General features: G+C 44.9%; 1 protein-coding gene across 9 annotated transcripts in view; it reads right to left on the bottom strand.

Moving 5' to 3' along the window:
• Positions 1-21747, bottom strand: part of prkag2a (protein kinase, AMP-activated, gamma 2 non-catalytic subunit a) — a 447918-nt gene that overhangs the window by 72738 nt on the left and 353433 nt on the right. For 8 of the 9 annotated variants that reach the window (XR_007249582.2, XM_048551429.2, XM_048551437.2 and 5 more), the window contains one exon: positions 2587-2638. Coding sequence is in view for 8 of the 9 variants with exons in the window: in XM_048551429.2 (XP_048407386.1) it covers positions 2587-2638 (52 nt within the window). In the remaining variant the exon portion in view is untranslated. Of the gene's footprint in view, positions 1-2586; positions 2639-2780; positions 2838-21747 lie in introns of those variants that run through there. The other variant, XM_048551470.2, reaches the window with a different exon arrangement.

Here is a 21747-nt window from a genome sequence, read left to right as displayed (position 1 = left end):
AAGGCCTTATAACTTCTACCCAAACGTGACCAATTTGCAAAAAAACAGTTTTTTTAAAAACAGAGAATAAATCTGGCACTAATCCAACTTTCATACAAAACAGGTGTCATGCTTTTGAATGACATAGCACTTCTTCATAAGTGTTTGCCTGCAATGCCAACCTTTGGGGACTGACTCAGAGCTAATGATTACCTTAGCGTTCTGCAAAGTCCGCATAGTGTTATTTCTTAATTTTACTTTCTCTTAAACATACAGCCTTATGAAAGCAGCAGTTTCAGCCCACACCTTATTGCTTAATCATCTGCTTTGACTTCACAGCTTCAAAGGAAGATGAAAAAGGCCCCTTCGAGCAAACTACACAATTAACCTTCTTACCCATCACTTGGTAGCCTTCACATAATCACACCCTTTCCTTCCAATTAAAATTCACAGTTCTTACTCAAACACAACAGGGCTAACAACAGGACACAGCAATGGCCAAGAGAACACAGTAATACAAAGTCAAACTGATGAACAAAAGTGAATTTGAGCCCTTTTGATGTTCACCAAGCACTGATGCCATAGATCCGTAAACTAACCCGAAGACTCAGCAATCATGGAAATTATACTTCAGACTGTATTAAAAATGAACTCCTAGTAACAGATTCTGCGAATGGTGTTTACACACAAATGGACAGGGAACATGTTACTGACCATTGTTAAGAGTATTGGGAGAGGGGCAGAACGAAGAAACACGAAGCACAATCAAGACAAAAACTGGCCGTAAAACACTCAACCAGGATGCCAACACACTTCTTTGACCAAAAATTGATCTCCCAATTTCACATATGCATATTGTTTAAAGAACATATTTAGAGCTTGAGATCTACTCTTTCCACCCAATACACTGTGGAGATGGAACACAGAAAGATAAAGGGACTTGGAGAGAGCGCGTTGAGATGAGAGCATTGGATAGGGTACGGCAATGCAACGGGGTGGGGGAAAACACGACTGATAGTGGGCAAGAATGAGACAAGGGTGGGGGACAATGGTGCGACAGGCTGTGGAGGTATTGGTGGGCGGGGGAAGAGCATGATGGGGACAGGGAGGGGAAGAGAGGGGATGGAGGGGAAAGAGCGTGACAGGGGCTGGGGGGGAAAGAGAGGGGACGGGGGGGGGAAAGAGAGGGGACGGGGGGGGGAAAGAGAGGGGACGGGGGGGGGAAAGAGAGGGGACGGGGGGGGGAAAGAGAGGGGACGGGGGGGGGGAAAGAGAGGGGACGGGGGGGGGAAAGAGAGGGGACGGGGGGGGGGGAAAGAGAGGGGACGGGGGGGGGGGAAAGAGAGGGGACGGGGGGGGGGGAAAGAGAGGGGACGGGGGGGGGGGAAAGAGAGGGGACGGGGGGGGGGGAAAGAGAGGGGACGGGGGGGGGGGAAAGAGAGGGGACGGGGGGGGGGGGAAAGAGAGGGGACGGGGGGGGGGGAAAGAGAGGGGACGGGGGGGGGGGGGAAAGAGAGGGGACGGGGGGGGGGGAAGAGAGGGGACGGGGGGGGGGGGAAAGAGAGGGGACGGGGGGGGGGGAAAGAGAGGGGACGGGGGGGGGGAAAGAGAGGGGACGGGGGGGGGGAAAGAGAGGGGACGGGGGGGGGGAAAGAGAGGGGACGGGGGGGGGGGAAAGAGAGGGGACGGGGGGGGGGAAAGAGAGGGGACGGGGGGGGGGAAAGAGAGGGGACGGGGGGGGGGGAAAGAGAGGGGACGGGGGGGGGGGAAAGAGAGGGGACGGGGGGGGGGGAAAGAGAGGGGACGGGGGGGGGGGGAAAGAGAGGGGACGGGGGGGGGGAAAGAGAGGGGACGGGGGGGGGGAAAGAGAGGGGACGGGGGGGGGGAAAGAGAGGGGACGGGGGGGGGGGGAAAGAGAGGGGACGGGGGGGGGGAAAGAGAGGGGACGGGGGGGGGGAAAGAGAGGGGACGGGGGGGGGGAAAGAGAGGGGACGGGGGGGGGGGAAAGAGAGGGGACGGGGGGGGGGGGAAAGAGAGGGGACGGGGGGGGGGGGAAAGAGAGGGGACGGGGGGGGGAAAGAGAGGGGACGGGGGGGGGAAAGAGAGGGGACGGGGGGGGGAAAGAGAGGGGACGGGGGGGGGGAAGAGAGGGGACGGGGGGGAAAGAACGTGACAGGGGCTGGGGGGAAAGGGAGGGGATGGAGGGGAAAGAACGTGGGAGGGGACGGAGGGGAAAGAGCATGACAGGGGCTGGGGGGGGGGGGTTTAAGAGTGAGACAGGTCAGTGAAACTGGGATGGGGGGGATGATGGGGGGCGATCACAAACTGTGACCAGGTGAGAGAGTGTCATAAGAGAGGAAGGAACGAGTGATGATGAGGAGAGGGATGAATGTGTTAAGGGAGAGGAAGAGGGAAGGGGGTTATAAAGAGATAGGGGTTGAGAAGGGAGAATAAAATGAGGAAAATGGAAAATAACAAAAAAGAGCGAGAGTGCGGGGAGAAGCTTTAAGTAACTCTGATCAGCAGGGCGAACATTCAGATCCGACACTGTGTGTCCAAGCTGCCCCTGGGTCAGGCTGGCGGCTGCCTGTGAGGGAGGAATCTCACCTTCATCCTCTAGCTCCAGCTTCTCCAGCATACCTTCCACCGAGCCTTGTACCTGCGGGAGGAAAGGGCGGGGAGAAGCAGAAACAAGAGAGATGGTTATAATATATGTTTTATACGTTGCTCTGTATGGACTGGGTCCGAACGGAGCAGGGACACCACCCCCCGAGCCCCCAAAGGCCCGCCCTCCTAGCTACCAGCGATCCTGCTCTGACCGCTGTCGGCGATCGATTCCTTCAGTCTGAGAGCGGGCTCAGCAACGGAACCGACCACCCACCGCGCTACGGAAGGTGGGGAGGCGGGGGTAAGACAAATCTCGTGGAGAATATTCTCCCTCTTTGCAGAGCACCTGCTTTATAACTAAGGTAGTAATGTGACCCATTATCAGTCATTCTTCTAGTGAGGCGTCGTTTACCGCTTTCGTATCTCGAACGTTACGGAAACAAATAAGAATAAATGTTGTTTGATATCCTCCCTCCCGCCCACATACGACTCCGATATTGGAATAGTCCGATTTGCTGCAGTCAGAATGTGAGAGACTTTACCTGGAGCTGGCTCCACGAGATTGAGATACATTGCGTTAAATACATTGTACACTGCATCAAACACATTGAACTACATTTCATACATTGTAAACTATACTAAACGTACTGCACATTGCATTAAATAAAATGCGCACTGTATTAGCATTATAAATTACATTACATATATATTCATTCCATTAAATAATTGCACACTGCATTAAAATTGTACTAAAATATATTGTAACTTTTTTCACCAAAAGTGCTGAGAATGTGAAACTCACCACACTGAGTGGTGAAGGGAGCAGCATAAGATGTATTCGAATGAAAACTAGTTAGGCATACGGAGAAATTATGCAATGCTGAATGTGGATGAGGAAAGATTGGCCGGTGGTGTGCTTTTTAGGAATGATGGTGAGCCATTTGTTTTGAATTGTTGGGAAGGCCACGTGGTGTAGGAGCATCTATAGTGCTGTTAGGGTGGAAGTTCCAGCATATTGACTCAAGCCACAGAGAAAAAGTGGTGATCTACTTCCAAGTCAGGATGGTATGTGGCACAAGGGGGAACTTATAGGTGAGTGATGGTGCTTGCATGCATCAGCTATGCTTGTCCTTCTGACCACAGAGGTCACGGATTTGGAATCTGGGTTGAATATGATCCAAATTGTACCAATTTTAACCCGTGAAGTCTTATGAGCAGCCTTGGTGAATTCTTACAGTGTAACCTGGAAACAGTACACATTGACTCCCTTCATCATGATAGCAATGTTTAACATGAACGTTTAGGAGGGAAGGGGTACTAAACTTGGAAAATTCTTTACGCAGAGGATGGTGGGTGCCAGGAGCGCATTACCAGTGGAGGTGGTAGGGCCGGGCACGATAGTGTCATTTAAGATGTATCTGGACAGCTACATGAATGGGCAGGAAGCAGAGGAATACAGATCCTTGGAAAATAAGCGACAGATTTAGATAGAGGATCTGAGTCGGCGCAGACTTGGAGGGCTGAAGGGCCTGTTCCTGTGCTGTAACTTTCTTTATTCTTTGTTCTTAAGCAAGTAGTCTGATTTGTCATAGTTGGTGTCGAGATTCTTGAGTGTTCTTGAATGTACACTAATCCTAGCAAGTGGGGAGAATTCCATCTCATTCCTGACTTATGCCTTGACGATGCTGGATAATTTTGGGGATCAGGAAGTAATCTTGCCACAGAGTTCCCAACCTTATAACCTCCTCTTGTAGCCACAGTATTAATGTAGCTGGTCCAATGCAGTTTTGGGTTAATGCCAAACCTAGGATATTGATAGATATCAAGAACTGCAGATGCTGGACTCAGTCAACACAGTGTGGAGCTGGAGGAACAAAGCAGGACAGGCAGCATCAGTAGAACTGGAGGGTCAGCCTTTCGAGTCGGGATCCTTCATCAGAACCTGTTCCTCCAGCTCCACACTGTGATGACCAGGATATGGATAATTGGGGGATTCAGTGTTAATGCTGTTGAATATCAATAAAAGTTAGATTCTCTTTTGCTGAAGGTGGACATTACTTGGCGCTTGTATGGCATGGATAGTATTTGCCACTCCCACTCCTGAACTTGAACCTGAATATTCTCCTGCTGCACTTGGACACAAATAGACAGAATCGGAGGAGTCACAAATAGCCCAAAAAAAGTGACATGGACTGCTTTATAGATAGTAGGATCTTCAGATGTTGGAGAATCTGAGATAACAAGGTGTACAGCTGGATGAACACAGCAGGCCAAGCAGCATCAGAGGAGCAGGAAGGCTGACGTTTCAGGTCTAGACCCTTCTTCAGAAATGGGAGAGGGGATGGGGATTCTGAAATAAATCGGGAGAGAGGGGGACACGGATGGAAGATGGATAGAGGAGAAGGTAGGTGGAGAGGACACAGACAGGTCAAAGAGGTGGTGATGGAGCCAGTGAAGGTGAGTATAGGTGGGAAGTTAGGGAGGAGATAGGTCAGTCCATGGAGGACAGACAGGTCAAGGGGGTGGGATGAGGCCAGTAGGTAGGAGATGGGGGTGGGGCTTGAGGTGGGAGGAGGGAATAGGTGGGAGGAAGGACAGGTTAGGGAGGCAGGGACAAGCTGGGCTGGTTTTGGGATGCGGTAGGGGGAGGGGAGATTTTGAAGCTTGTTAAGTCCACATTGATACCATTGGGCTGCAGGGTTCCTAAGCGGAATGAGTTGGTAATCCATAACGCCCCACCTACACTCACCTTTACTGGCTCCATCCCCACCTCTTTGACTCTTGGTCTCCTCTCCAACTATCTTCTCCTGTATCCATCTTCCATCCACCTCCCCCCTCTCCTGATTTATTTCAGAACCCCTTCCCCCTCCCCCAATTCTGAAGAAGGGTCTAGGCCTGAAACATCAGCTTTCCTGCTCCTCTGATGCTGCTTGGCCTGCTGTGTTCATCCAGCTCCACGCCTTGTTATCTCACTTGGACTGCTTTGATAGGTTGACCTGCTTTTGTGTCTCAGTTGCCTAACCCTGTCACAATATTGTGTCCTGTATCAAATACATGTTACATTGCTTTGCATATAATAAATATTGCATTAAATACATTGTACATTTCATTAAAAGCATTGCACATTACACTAGGTGTACACATATGAATACTGCATTGGATTATATCATTACTGTTTATTATAAACAGTATCCCCAATTTGATTATTTCCAAAGGGGTTCGATTAGTTCAGTTGGTTGCTTTGTGATGTGGAGAGTTGCCAGCAATGTGGGTTCACTTGCTGCACAGACTGAGGTTACCACATAGGACACTCCTCCTTGACCTCTTCCCTCACCCAAGACGGAGTGATCTTCAGGTTAAGCCACCACCAGTCATTGCAAGACTATGGCAACTTTACCATTTTTGGATAAAGGCACTGCATTAGTGTTAGCTTATTCATTGATTACCTGGGACACTGGGACCATAGATACCAAAAAGGAAATTAACTACACTGCTGTTTCTATGATCAAACACAGTAATGGGCAAATGACAGGCAATTTTGCTTGAGACCCATCTCCAGTTCACATCCCCTCTAAACATGGTATCCAGCGATTAATGTAGTGGAAGTACGCTCTGGTCCTGTGCAACCATAAATACAGTAATACTAAGTCTCAGAGATTGTGGTTGTATTCATAGAATTGCATTTCAAGCCTACTATATACATTTCAAAGTACTTAACTATGCATTAACTCCAAAAGCAGCTCGTCAGTGAACTCTCTCACGGACACACATTACCATACATCTCACTAACTCAGTACTTCAAAGTTGTGTATCTGCAGTCTCAACATAATTAAACGAATATAGTTAAGGAGGATTGAATTTAAAACTACACAGATTAGAGCCACCACAAAGGAGGAGCGATGCTTCTGACAGCATACAGAAACATCTATATGCTCGAACACCAATATTTCTATCACACAGTGAAGTTCAATGGCCACTTAAATAACCCGTGCTCCACCCAAATCCCTGCCCTAAAGGCAGATAGCATATAATCATAAATCACTGCATGTTTGAATCCTTGGAATATTATCCAGTTATTGGTAGAAGTTCAATATTTCACCACTTTGAGAAATCATGTGCAGATAAATTGGGGATACTGTTTATAATAAACAGTAATGATATAATCAAATCACAGGTGTGTTATTCAGTACTACTAGAAATGAGGATGAACACAAATAAAACTTGGATTTGACTGAATTTATGCCTGGAAAGATCAGAACAATTTCCAATCCCCACCCTCTTAGAATGACCAGCTATTACAGCACACAAACAAACCAGCAACAACAACAGGTCTGCACCTGTCCCAGGAGGATGGTTGCACGATGGATTATAGTGCAATAACATTACCAAACACCCAGGCTAGTTCTCTGGAGACACACTTAAATCGTATCTTGGCAGCTGGTGGATTGTTAAGTTAGCTTCAATAAGTAAACTATTAGATTTTTTATGACTATCTATCTGCTTCATTAATGCCCTTTAGGGAAGAAAATCTGTGGTCCTGCAATACTAGTCTGGCCTACATGTCACTCTAAATTCACAACAATAAAAAGCAGAAATTGCTGGAGAAACTCTGCAGCTGTAGCAGCATCTGTGGAGAGGAAGCAGAGTTAACGTTTCAAGTCCAGAGACCTTTCTTCAGAACAGGTTGTGAGGAAGGGTAATAAAATGTGAGGCTGGATGAACACAGCAGGCCAAGCAGCATCTCAGGAGCACAAAAGCTGACGTTTCGGGCCTAGACCCTTCATCAGAGAGGGGGATGGGGGGAGGGAACTGGAATAAATAGGGAGAGAGGGGGAGGCGGACCGAAGATGGAGAGTAAAGAAGATAGGTGGAGAGGGTGTAGGTGGGGAGGTAGGGAGGGGATAGGTCAGTCCAGGGAAGACGGACAGGACAAGGAGGTGGGATGAGGTTAGTAGGTAGCTGGGGGTGCGGCTTGGGGTGGGAGGAAGGGATGGGTGAGAGGAAGAGCCGGTTAGGGAGGCAGAGACAGGTTGGACTGGTTTTGGGATGCAGTGGGTGGAGGGGAAGAGCTGGGCTGGTTGTGTGGTGCAGTGGGGGGAGGGGACGAACTGGGCTGGTTTAGGGATGCAGTAGGGGAAGGGGAGATTTTGAAACTGGTGAAGTCCACATTGATACCATATGGCTGCAGGGTTCCCAGGTGGAATATGAGTTGCTGTTCCTGCAACCTTCGGGTGGCATCATTGTAGCAGTGCAGGAGGCCCATGATGGACATGTCATCAAGAGAATGGGAGGGGGAGTGGAAATGGTTTGCGACTGGGAGGTGCAGTTGTTTGTTGCGAACTGAGCGGAGGTGTTCTGCAAAGCGGTCCCCAAGCCTCCGCTTGGTTTCCCCAATGTAGAGGAAGCCGCACCGGGTACAGTGGATGCAGTATACCACATTGGCAGATGTGCAGGTGAACCTCTGCTTAATGTGGAATGTCATCTTGGGGCCTGGGATGGGGGTGAGGGAGGAGGTGTGGGGACAAGTGTAGCATTTACTGCGGTTGCAGGGGAAGGTGCCGGGTGTGGTGGGGTTGGAGGGCAGTGTGGAGCGAACAAGGGAGTCACGGAGAGAGTGGTCTCTCCGGAAAGCAGACAGGGGAGGGGATGGAAAAATGTCTTGGGTGGTGGGGTCGGATTGTAAATGGCGGAAGTGTCGGAGGATAATGCGTTGTATCCGGAGGTTGGTGGGGTGGTGTGTGAGAACGAGGGGGATCCTCTTTGGGCGGTTGTGGCGGGGGCGGTGTGTGAGGGACCCTGAACTCTTGCCTTCTCTCCACAGACAGTTGCTCTTCAGACTAAGCCTAGAGAAGGAATCTCATGTGCCCAGGTACCAATGACAGTAATATTGGTCTGGGTTTGATTATCTGACCAAGCTTGGAAATTTCACAGCCTGTATGACTTGGAGATAAGGACTTTACTGTTTTCTTTGTTAACCAATAGCTGGTTTCAAATTTCATTACTTCCCTTCATTTGTAACCTGATTAGTTCGCGCATTTTATTACTGACAGTGGAACAAAGGAACTACATAGTGAGTGGCAGGGTAAGTGTATCAGTTGAAAGCCTATTATGATTGAACAAGCACAATTAGGTGACATTAACATGTCAATTGGAAGATCCCCTGTTTAACCTCATCTAAAAATTGTGCCAATACAACAGATTTCTGAATCTACATTTTACTGTGCTTTCAAAATCCAGTAAACACATCAGTAGCTGTGGTATTTTTAAAATCAGGCAATGGATAACATTGCATCATCAGGATTTATTATTGTCCATAAAGTTACGACAGGCAAATTCTCATGGATTTACAAATATTCCGTCAGACAGGAGGAGGATATCGTTGGTGGCTTTGCGCTTACAGATTTTCTCAGGAGGCTTCTGATTAATTGTATGGAGATGTCTGGGTTGGCTCTATGTCAGAAACAGCTTGGGCTGCAAGTCCTCCATTTTTATGCTGTCTAGGCAGCAGACATGAATTTCAGAGATGCAATATCATCTGTACCGACTGACTACAACTCTCCCCCACTGACTCTGAGATTAACCTAGACTAAAAAGAGGTAAGAAGTTAAAGTTATACTTGCACTCATCGGGGGTAGGATATCAGAAACATACCTGAACTAAAGCAGACCATTTTATAGAGCATGAGAAGAAGCAGTTTGGCTGGACCATCATTGGCATGGAGATATAGCAAGGACATTTAACAGTCAATCGTAATTCTCAGACTGGGCAGATAGATTTTTATTAGTCAGGGTGTTGCCATGAGAATGCAGCAGCAATTGGCTGTCTCCATGACCCCTTTTGTTTGAAGAAGGTGCAACGCACGTCTAAATTCCTTCTAGCTACATAAAACATGATTGTGTGCATTAATATAGGTATCACATTGTGAGCCTGACTAATGTTCCTACAACAAAGCAGAAGTTGCTGGAAAACTCAGCAGGTCTGGCAGCATCTATGAAGGAAAAAAAGAGTGAACGTTTCAGGTCCGGTGACCGTTCCTCAGAACTGATGGTGGCTGGGAAAACGTCAGTTTATACGCAGAAAAAAAGTGGGAGTTGGATGGGTTAAGGAGTAAATGATAGGATAGAGCCAAAAGAGACAAAAGAGCAGTTGGACAGACAGAGTTGATAATGATCAGGCTGGGAGGGTGAATAGTTGTTAATGGAGACTATTAGTGACAAATAACAGGTAGTGTGTAATGGCAGGCTCTGTGGTAACTAGGCCTGTTGTGTAGGGTTGGGGGCTGAGTCATGGGAGAGCCCTAAAATTACTGAACTCAATATTGAGTCCGGCGGGCTGCAGGGTCCTCAAGAGGAAAATGAGGTGTTGTTCTTAAATCAGTTTCCAGTGCAGTGCAGTGATGAGCACAGTCCAGATAATTTAATAAACAATTTCCAACAGCAGAACACAATAATTATATACATTTAACGTAAAAAGGAGTCCCAAGGTGTTTCAGGGGAACATTATCAGGCAAAACATGATCGCAAGAATTGAACAGAGATATAAGAATAAGTGATCAAAGATTGGTTGATTTTGAGCACTACCTTAAATACAGTCTGTGAGAGACAGAGAGGATTTGAGAGAGTTCCAGAGCTTAGGGCCTGTACAGCTGAAGGCCTTGCTACCAATGGTGGGATGATTAAAAGTCCAACATTTGGGAGCACTCAGAGATCCCAGAAGGTGCTATGCTTGGATGAGATTACTGAGATGATGGGAGACGAGACTGGGGATTTGAAATAAATCACTAATTGCTACAGTGCAGAAAGAGGATATTCAGTCCATCACATCTGCCCCAGATCTGTATTTTAAAGCAGAAGTGAAAACTGCTATAGCTTGGAACAGGATTCACTTTCACTTACAAATTCTACTGAATGAATTTTCATGGTTTTGTGGTGTTTTGTTTGTTGGCCTTTTTGAAGTTTGTATAGTAAAACTGTACCTGGGAAACAATTTGCATACCACTTCTTCATGAGTTCAGGCACATTGTCAGATACAATATAACCCAATTCATGCTTTTTGTAACTCCTACAGACTGGAGATAAGATCCAAGATGGCTCATTCACATATCAGGAAAGTTTTAAAAAGGAGAGTATCATGAGATGTTTCTCCATTTGTTGCTGGTGCTGGATTTACTTAATGAACTATTGGAGAAGATAGAAACTATCTAACACAACTGATTTTTTCACTTCCCCCACGGCAAAAGGGTGAATCCAAAATAGTAGGCTTAGGAATGAATAGTCAAGCTTCTTACTTTGTGTCTTTTAAAAGGAAAGCAACATATTCTTGCCAACAGTCATTTCATAAGACAAAACTTGAGTCTTGCTGAAAAAAGGGAAATAACATCAAAGCTTTGTCGTCTCAGGTCAACGAGATAGACTCAAGACAACCAAATATCAAACGGAAATAATAATACACATTGTGTGAGAAAAAGAGTGACAACATTCTGAAAACATTCTGGTGACTGCACTGAGGACCTATGCTCAAGAATTAACCATGCCCCACGGCCAAGTTGGTCCAGCAGAGCTATAAGCTGGCAATATAATATGGAAATTTGTCCATGAATGTGTTGAACACAACATGTTGGAAAAAATCCAATCTTACCAAGTGACTGAGATAAATAGATTCTTGATCAGCAAAGGAATTAGGAAAAGGGCAGGAAAGCATACATGAGGACTGTCGAATCAGCCACGATTGCACAGACTTGATGGGCCAAAGGTCCACTTGCTGTGCTGTAGACTTCTACGACTCTTGTGTTTTCCGACCTCCAATGTCAGGTCAATCAGTCTATAATTCCCTATTTTCTATGTACTTTTTAAAATGGTAGGCGTTAATCCATAGGAATTGTTGTAGTGTCTGTTACAGTATCTACTAATCTTAAAAGATGACCATCAATGCATTGACTATCTCTAGGGCCATTTCCTTCAGGACTCCAAAATACCGGTTAATCGAGCCCTGGCAATTTATTGGCTTTTAATCCCGTCAATTACCCAAACACCATTGTCCTACTAATATTGATTACCTCCAATTCCTCCTTCTCAGTTGACCTTGTGTTCCCCAACATTTTTGGTGTGTTATTTGTGTCCTTCTTTGTGAAGACGTAACCAAATTACGTATTTAATTGGTCTGTCATTTGTATGCTCTCCATTACAATTTCATCTGTTTCTAGAAATGTAAAACATTCATGAAGGGCTGCTTATCAGAATTTTCTTAAGCAAAAGACGGTTTTAAAACTACAGTGCACTTTCACTATATTGCTAAATAAACAGAATGTTCCATTAATGAAACATCAAGGCCTAATGCTGCCCATTTTAGGGAATGATACATACTGTACTTTCTCATGGGCATTGCACAGGATTTAGTTTTATAATGGAGTATGTGATTAGTTGTGCTATATGACCAAGCATTCTGCTATATTAGAGGCTGACATTGCCACAAAATCACAGAAGTCTTATAGCATGTCCATTCGGCCCATCGTATCTACGTCAGCTCTTCAAACAAGCATCATTACCTTGTGTTACTCTCCTGCTTTACCCAATGTCCTTCCACATTATTTCTATCCAGGTAGTCACCCAACAGCCTCCTGAAAACACAACTGAACCGCTCCTCCACCACACTTTCAGGCAGTACATTCCACATCCTAATTTGGCAGAGGTGATAGCTTTGTGGTATTATCATTAAGCAAATTATGCAGAGACCCAGACTTCTGGGACTTCGGTTCAAATCCTGCCATGTCAGATAGGGCACTAGAATTCAAATTCAGTAAAAGCCTGGAATTCAGAGTCTGATGATGACCATAAAACCATAGACAGAAAGACCCATCTGGTTCACTAATGTCCTTTAGGGAAGGAAAGAACCATAAGATATAGGAGTGGAAGTAAGGCCATTCGGCCCATCAAGTCTACTCCGCCATTTAATCATGGCTGATGGGCATTTTAACTCCACTTCCCTGCACTCTCTCCGTAGCCCTTAATTCCTTGCGAGATCATTCTTACCTGGTCTGGCCTACATGTGACTCCACATCCATAGCAATATGGTTGACTCTTAACTGTCCCCTGGGCAATAAATGTTGGCTGAGGCAACAATACCCACAACCTACGAATGAATAAAAGAGAACTATTTGCTGTGTGCAAGTGCTTTCCTTGCTGAATGCTCGGCTCATCTACTAAGCTTTTCATTGCACACAATTCACCAAATCTCCAAGCAGTAATATTTTTATGGTGCACGTGATAATCTGCTCAGTGAGATGGAGCACATATGGAGTTAACTCCTTGTTCTACTCAGATCCTTATCTTTAAATTTGTTTAATATTTACCTGTGTCCTGTGTAATCAGGCAAATTTATTTCTTAAATAAATGCACATCTAAGCAGATATTGTTGCCATTGCTCCAACAGTGAATAGATTTAGTCAGTGTTTATTAACACTAGCAACTGCGGTCAACTGCACGTGCATGCTCATTGGGGAATCCATGGTTCCAAGCACTGATGTCACCACGTAGACTTCAAGTGCAACATCATGCACAAATTCATTCCTGCGAATGCACAGGGAAGCATGTGCGATTTTCATCTGGGTGGGGGGAGGGATGCTGGAGCTGAGTAGTTTAAAGCTTTTGCAGTAATCTGTACATACAGCCACGTTAAGTTATTAGAGTTTTTAACAGCATGGAGAGAGGCCGCTTGGCCCAGAGTATTTGCTCCAGTCACCAAACATCCATCTAATTTAATGATAAAGTGTGAAGCTGGATGAACACAGCAGGCCCAGCAGCATCTCAGGAGCACAAAAGCTGACGTTTCGGGCCTAGACCCTTCATCAGAGAGGGGGATGGGGTGAGGGTTCTGGAATAAATAGGGAGAGAGGGGGAGGCGGACCGAAGATGGAGAGAAAAGAAGGTAGGTGGAGAGGAGAGTATAGGTGGGGAGGTAGGGAGGGGATAGGTCAGTCCAGGGAAGACGGACAGGTCAAGGAGGTGGGATGAGGTTAGTAGGTAGGAGATGGAGGTGCGGCTTGGGGTGGGAGGAAGGGATGGGTGAGAGGAAGAACAGGTTAGGGAGGCAGAGACAAGTTGGACTGGTTTTCGGATGCAGTGGGGGGAGGGGAAGAGCTGGGCTGGTTGTGTGGTGCAGTGGGGGGAGGGGACGAACTGGGCTGGTTTTGGGATGCGATGGGGGAAAGGGAGATTTTGAAGCTGGTGTGAAGCTGGATGAACACAACAGGCTCCATCTACCTTAATCCCAGTTTGCAGCACTGGGTCCATAGCCTCAGCTGTAACAGTGTTTTAAGTGCCCGTCTGTATATAGAACATAGAACAGTAGAGCACAGAACAGGCCCTTCAGCCCACGATGTTGTGCCGACCATTGATCCTCATGTATGCATCCTCAAATTTCTGTGACCATATGCATGTCCAGCAGTCTCTTAAATGACCCCAATGACCTTGCTTCCACAACTGCTGCTGGCAACGCATTCCATGCTCTCACAACTCTCTGTGTAAAGAACCCGCCTCTGACATCCCCTCTATACTTTCCTCCAACCAGCTTAAAACTATGACCCCTCGTGTTAGCCATTTCTGCCCTGGGAAATAGTCTCTGGCTATCAACTCTATCTATGCCTCATCATCTTGTATACCTCAATTAGGTCTCCCTCCTCCTCCTTTTCTCCAATGAAAACAGTCCGAGCTCAGTCAACCTCTCTTCATAAGATAAGCCCTCCAGTCCAGGCAGCATCCTCTGAACCCTCTCCAAAGCATCCACATCTTTCTTATAATAGGGCGACCAGAACTGGATGCAGTATTCCAAGTGCAGTCTAACCAAAGTTTTATAGAGCTGGATCAAGATCTCACGACTCTTAAACTCAATCCCCCTGTTAATGAAAGCCAAAACACCATACGCTTTCTTAACAACCCTGTCCACTTGGGTGGCCATTTTAAGGGATCTATGTATCTGCACACCAAGATCCCTCTGTTCCTCCACACTGCCAAGAATCCTATCCTTAATCCTGTACTCAGCTTTCAAATTCGACCTTCCAAAATGCATCACCTCGCATTTATCCAGGTTGAACTCCATCTGCCACCTCTCAGCCCATCTCTGCATCCTGTCAATGTCCCGCTGCAGCCTACAACAGCCCTCTATACTGTCAACGACACCTCCAACCTTTGTGTCATCTGCAAACTTGCTGACTCATCCTTCAATCCCCTCATCCAAGTCATTAATATGTCTTGAGGGTTCCTGCCTCCACTACTCTTTTAGGCTGTGAGCTCCTGATACTCTGGATCCTAAGGTGGAAAGATTCTTTCGCAAATCCCCTTGAAACTTCCTCCTCCTTAACCTTAAAATAGCACTTTCTAGTTAGTGACTCCTCTACTAGGGGCAAAGGCTTTTCCCTATCAATCCTGCTTATGCTCCTCAGAACTTTGTGCACCTCAGTCAGAGCCCCCCTCAGCCCTGTCTGCTCAAAGAAAAACAAATGGCCACTTGAAATATTGCTTCAAAGGCTGAACAGATGACTATGCTGCACATCAATATACAAATCAAAGCACTGAATCCAATTCACAGATTAATATCTGAATTTCAAAGGTATTGAATGCAGAAGAGAATGTTATCCACTGGATAATAAATTCATGCTTACCATTTTCAATAAAATTTTCACAATGCAAGTTGGTTTAAGGGTCAATTACTATTTGAGAACAAAGCCTCATTAATCAATCACTACATCTAATTATGAGGTGAAGTTGGCAACAGCTTTGAAATTTTCCTCATAAAAGGCTCCTGACTCCACAACAGATTACTGTTATAGGCTCATGACCCTTTTGCCTGGTATGAATGGCAGCACCTTTGTATGCTTTCCGAAAACTTTTTGACTCCATGAAATCACCACCCCACTCTATAAGCTGCAAACACTTACTGCACATTGATGTCCAGGAGCTCCTACCTACTGTGGTTGTATCACATCACCTGTGCTGTTACTCCTAACGTAATTTAATGAAGTACTTAATTATGTTATTTAATTATTTGTGTTCCTGTTCTATGTATTTTATTACCACCAATTCCTATGTAGTTTTTAAACCTTGTAAATAGAATAGTCCCTTAACTACTTACCAGTTACTCCTCAAACATTTAGCTTATTTCCATGTAAGAGGGAGAACCATTCCCTATAATGCAAAGAAGTTAGTGAAAGCAAGGGGCACCTCCTTCCCTTCTTCCCCATAACTCTTCGATTCCCCCAGTTCCCAGCACTCTGCTCTAAGTTGCACTCAGTCTTCGGTTCCACAAAGATGTCCCTCTTTATTTACTGAGTTAGCCGAGCCCAAGAAACAAAAAACAACATTTTCAGCTGGCTTCCTTAAATATCTTAAACTAGTGTCATGTAGAGATTGTATCTCCATGCTTAAGCCTTAGAATTTAGAATCTAAACAGTAACCTTCAATGAAATATAAACAAAACTGCATTTTTAGAAAGGAATAAAGATTTCCCATACACACCCAACTCTGCTGAGTGTTATACTCAAAGCTCTTGAGAACCCGCTTTACAAGATAATGGTGGAACCAGAATCTTTGACTGGTTTTAAGGCAGAGGTAGACAGACCCTTACTAACACAGAAATTAACAGTTGGTCCAGATGGTGAGAATATGACGTTGAGGTCACAGTTAGATCAACGATGATCTTATTAAATGGCGCATCAGACTGGAGAAGCAAAATGCCCTACACTTGCTTCTAATCATATATTCCTAAATATGTACTTATCATATAATGCGGTCTCTGTTCTTCTGGCTATGCCCTTTTGTGACTTCATCCTCCTTCCAAACACAGGGTACCTTTTGACTGCCTGAATCCCATGTTCAGTTGAAAATCCTCTGACCCTGCCATCTCCCTCGACTCCTTTAAGTCTACCTTTTCACATAAATGTCTGACTCTTCATTCAAATAATTATTTGTATGGTCTGGCATCCATTTGCTTCCTCTGACTACATTAAGTAACTTCTTGCATCATAACCATAAGATGCTACATACCATAGGTATGAGTGGACTAGGTGGGTTATGGGGGGATGGGTCTGGGTGGGATGCTATGAGGGTCAGTGTGGACTTGTTGGGCTGAAGGGCCTGTTTTCACACTGTAGGGATTCTATGATCCTATAAGTAGAAGCACTTAGAATGTTGCTTGGTGTTGAGTAATCCAGAGAAAGGTGAGTATACTATTCTAAACAGCCTTTCCCCATTCTTATCATTTTCAATAAATTGGGAGAGAGGATTTTTCTGGCTGGTTGGCTGCTGTTGCACAATCTTTCGGAGGAAATGATCACTCTGGTAAATTTATAACACGAGATGATATATGTCCCTGACAGATTACTTAATGTATGTAATCACACTGGACTTTTTTCTGAGTCATGGTTCACTAACATCTAATCTTCCTAGATTGGATAGGCATCAGAAGAAAATAGACTGACAAGTATGACCTTTTCAAATAGGTCATTAAGCTCTTAACACAAATAGGTCAAGCAATTTCAACGAAATACCAATAAATAAAACGTGAATACGAAAATTGTCACATGCATGGTTCTCTCAGGGGAAGCTGTTGCTTTACGTAGAAGAAAGTAGCGAGTTTTGAGAAGATTTGTAGCTCAGGTTGAGGTTCTGGATGTGAGTTTGCTCGCTGAGCTGGAAGGTTCGTTTTCAGATGTTTCGTCACCATTCTAGGTAACATCATCAGTGAGCCTCCGGTGAAGCGCTGGTGTTATGTCCCGCTTTCTATTTATCTGGTTGGGTTTCCTGGGGTTGGTGATGTCATTTCCTGCGTTGGTGATGTTTTTCTTTGAGCAGGAAATGACATCACCAACCCCAGGAAACCTAACCAGATAAATAGAAAGCGGGACATGACACCAGCGTTTCGTCGGAGGCTCACTGATGATGTTACCTAGAATGGTGACGAAACGTCTGAAAACTAACCTTCCAGCTCAGCGAGCAAACTCACATATAGAAGAAAGTGAGGTTAAAAACAATGATCCAATTATGGTATTCCCTAACAAATCTGGAATTATGACATTATTTTGGAAAAAAAATGTTTTCCTTTTATCTTTGTTTTCTGCCTTTGCTCTTGATGGCAACAGCTGTTGTTGGGAAAGGTTTTACAGAAGCTTTGATGGACAACCCAACTGAGTCCAGACAGTAAATATCTGTCAGCTTTTCAAGACAGGAACAGTGACATGGTCAAAACTGACTGACGAGTGTCACATCAATCTGCTCCTGGCTCAGGGTTAGTGTAACCTCAACCAATGAGAGAGACAGCACACGCAGAGACCATTTATTCCATCGCGCCTTTAAAGGTATCTAATAAATCGTGCTGCCCCTTTACACGCATCTCTTCAAATATTTCCTGATCAAACATATCTCAAATTCCCTTTTATAAGGTGCCCTTGAATCTGTTTCAACCATTGTTTAAATCAGTGTGTTCCAGAACACCACTCACTCCATTAACAAAAAAAAACTCAAACTTGCCTGTTTTCCTTTTGCAAGTATCCTGGATCTGCGTCCTCTCGTTACTACCTCTCCTGTTAGTGGAAACAGGTATAGATGCCCCCTTTCTATCTGACAGTAATCGGCCTCCATCAATTAGCTTTGACCTCAACTCATACATCTCACACTGAGAAGTACAAACGTAAGTTGCTTCATTTTGAAAAATACATTTGTGAAAAAAGAAAAACATTTGGATTCTACTGTCTCAAAAACACTCCTTATTGAAATAATTACTTCTGGAATCAGAGCAACTCAGCGAAGCACAATGTCACAAAGCAAGGGTATGGCAGGGCAGTCAATGACTTGTTCGCTGTGGTATTGGCTATTGAGAGACAAGGCAGGATGAAACTCCCCATTAAGCTGTCTCTAATGTCCATCGATAGTGTTGGACTAGCCAGGTGGAGTCATAATTTACTCTTGGATCTAAAAACTGAGTAAAGTTGCAAATGTATTTCATGCATCTTCATGAGATTGTTTAAACAGCCCCTGTCTGCACTTTGGATTTCATTTTGACATTTTTCTTTGTGAAGTGGACAGCCTACCTTATGCCAATTTCCATCGGTCTGGTGAGTATGGCTGATATGTTACTGCAGTTTGGATGTCATAATGTAAAACACCATTAGACTCAAGATTGTTATGGAGAAGGACAAGGATGAGCCTGAAATCAAAGACCTAACCTGAGGGTAGGCCAAATTTAATAAGATCATGTATTTGTCCACAGTGGACAAGGAGCAGATATTTTTTAGGTAAATCTGTGTCATACTGGTGAGACGAATTCAAGAGGGAAACAGGGACAGTGCAGGGCAAATGTGTTCTGATTGAGAGCAAATACTGGAAATTGAAGGATATATGGGATTGGATTGAGTGGAAAAGGGAGGCTTATGGCTGATACCAAGGACTCAAAAAACAGAAGTCCTACAGTAGTACAGAATGTGTAAGAGGAAACTTAAGGGGGAAATTAGGAATGCAAAAAAAAAAGGACTTCCCTTAAACTAACTTAGGACGTTCCTTTATTTTATCTGCCATTACCCACATTAAAGATTAGTTCTAAACTACTTTACAAGTAGATTAAGCGTAAAACGGTGGGGTCCCTTAAAGATCACAATATAATTTCTGTGTGGAGCTGGAGGACATAAGTGTTCACTAGTGAGAGAGACAATGTGGATAACATGGAGAAGGACTGTGATGTAATCAAAGAAACTAACACCGAGAGGAGATAGTAGGAACTGCAGGTGCTGGAGAATCTGAAACAACAAGGTGTACAGCTGGATGAACACGGCAGGCCAAGCAGCATCATAGGAGCAGGAAAGCTCGATGTTTCGGGCCTAGACCCTCAGCACAGAGAGGAAGTAGATTGGCAGGCTTAAAAGGAGATAAATCTCCACTGTGGGATGAAATATATCCCAGGCTGTTGAATAAGGGCAGAAATAATGGGGATGCTGTCAATAATCTTTAATTTCTCTCTGGCTACAGGAGAGGCACTAGAGGACAGTCAATGTTGTACTATTATTTAGGAAGGAAGCAAGAGATGAATCAGGAAACTACAGGCCAGTCAGTCTAACTTCAGTGGTGGGGCAACTATGAGAAGCATATGAGGGGCATAGGTAGGACAAAACTTTTCCTCGCGATGGAGGGAACAATGACCAAGGGGCACAGATCTAAGATATGGGGCTGGAGGTTTAAAAGGCATGTGAGGAAAAACTTTTTCACCTAGAGGGTGGTGGGAATCCGGATATCACTGCCTGTAATGGTGGTACAGGCAGAAATCCTCATAGAATCTAACAAGTATTTTGATGCACCTTTATGATAACAAGGCTTACAAGGCAATGGACTAAGTGCTGGAAAACGGGATCAGGATAGTTAGATAGATAGTAGGAACTGCCGATGTTGGAGAATCTGAGATAACACGGTGTGAAGCTGGATGAATACAGCAGGCCAAGCAGCATCAGACAAGCAGGATAGTTTGACATTTCGGGTTGAGACCCTTCTTCAGAAAAAAAAGTCAAACTTTCCTGCTCCTCTGATGCTGCTTGGCCCGCTGTGTTCAGCCAGCTTCACACCGTGTTATCTCAGGATAGTTAGGTGCTTGTTTTTACCTGGCACAGATGACCCAATGGGGCCTTCTTTGTGCTGTCGACCTCTATAACTCTAACTTCATGTATGAGGATGTTGGAGAGTTCTGTAAAGGCCAGGAGTGTCGAAAATCTGAAGCTAAGCTTTTAGAGTCATTCTGAATTTTCTATTGTTAGCTTCCTGTGTTTGCAGTGTTGTTGATATGTCAGCAACCATTAGTCACTCGTAAATTATATTGATATTCCTCACTCATAAATAAGCATAACTGTGCACTGTTTAATGGTTTGCAAACAACAACATGTTCCTATTGTGTAAATCATTATGCCACATCACACAAATCACTTAAGTACCTAAAAGTGCTAACACATGGAAAAACTTTTTATCCTGTGTAGGGAGACACTTTTTATCCTGTTTGGGCAGAATCCCAATCTCTGGGGACAGAAGGACAGTGTTCATTCCAAATTACTGTTTAATCATGAGAGATAATAGTTGTTCGGGAAGCTTATTACCATGTTGATCAAAATGAACAGAGGAAGACAATTTTCTTTAAATTGCTCATAAAACTACATTTGAAAAGATCTCATTGAGCATATCAACAGCAAATTAAGTAAACCAGCACTTAATTGTACATTATACTGAAAATGTGTCAAATTATTTGGAATAATTCTGAAGGTTTCACGCTCCAATTTAAATATTCAAGCCCTGCACTGATGCAGTAGCAATATAATAAACTCAACAGGATCAGAACATCATTCTCAGCACCAAGTATCATGGCTTTTGGTGAGTTAATATGTGCAAGTTGATTTCTCTGTGGGTGTATTTCACAATGAATGTGCAATCCTGATAAAACCCAGTCACTCCCCCACCCCTGACTCTTCCTTCAGTTTGTGTTGGCTGATGTCAGGCGTAGAAGATGTGTTTTAGGCATTTGATACAGTCCATGGATCCCGGCCCAGCCAGTGACAAAGACATCCCATGAGTGAAATAAAAGAAGTGTACAAAATTATACAGTGCACAAGGATCAGCAAAGTCCCATTTTAATCCAACATTTATAGATCATATAGTCCATCTGTGACTCAAATCCACATAATCTGTTCCCAAATAAAAAGCTCACTCAGGCAACATCAATTTTCAACCTTCACTCCAGGGATTAGAGCACATAATCTAGACTGATATTCTAATCAAATGGCGAAGGATTGCTGCACTGAAGGTGCCATTTTTTTATTGAGCTGCTAAACCGAGATGTCCATTTCAAGCCCACCGACTCCCACAGCTACCTAGAATACACCTCCTCCCACCCACCCTCCTGCATAAATTCCATCCCCTATTCCCAATTCCTCCGCCTCCGCTGCATCTGCTCCCACGATGAGGCATTCCACTCCCGCACATCCCAGATGTCCAAGTTCTTCAAGGACCGCAACTTTCCCCCCACAGTGGTCGAGAACGCCCTTGACCGCGTCTCCCGCATTTCCCGCAACACATCCCTCACACCCCGCCCCCGCCACAACCGCCCTAAGAGGATCCCCCTCGTTCTCACACACCACCCCACCAA

This window comes from Stegostoma tigrinum, chromosome 2, assembly GCF_030684315.1.
Source record: "Stegostoma tigrinum isolate sSteTig4 chromosome 2, sSteTig4.hap1, whole genome shotgun sequence".
Taxonomy (NCBI): Eukaryota; Metazoa; Chordata; class Chondrichthyes; order Orectolobiformes; family Stegostomatidae; genus Stegostoma; species Stegostoma tigrinum.
This window is presented reverse-complemented; position numbering and strand designations above follow the sequence as displayed.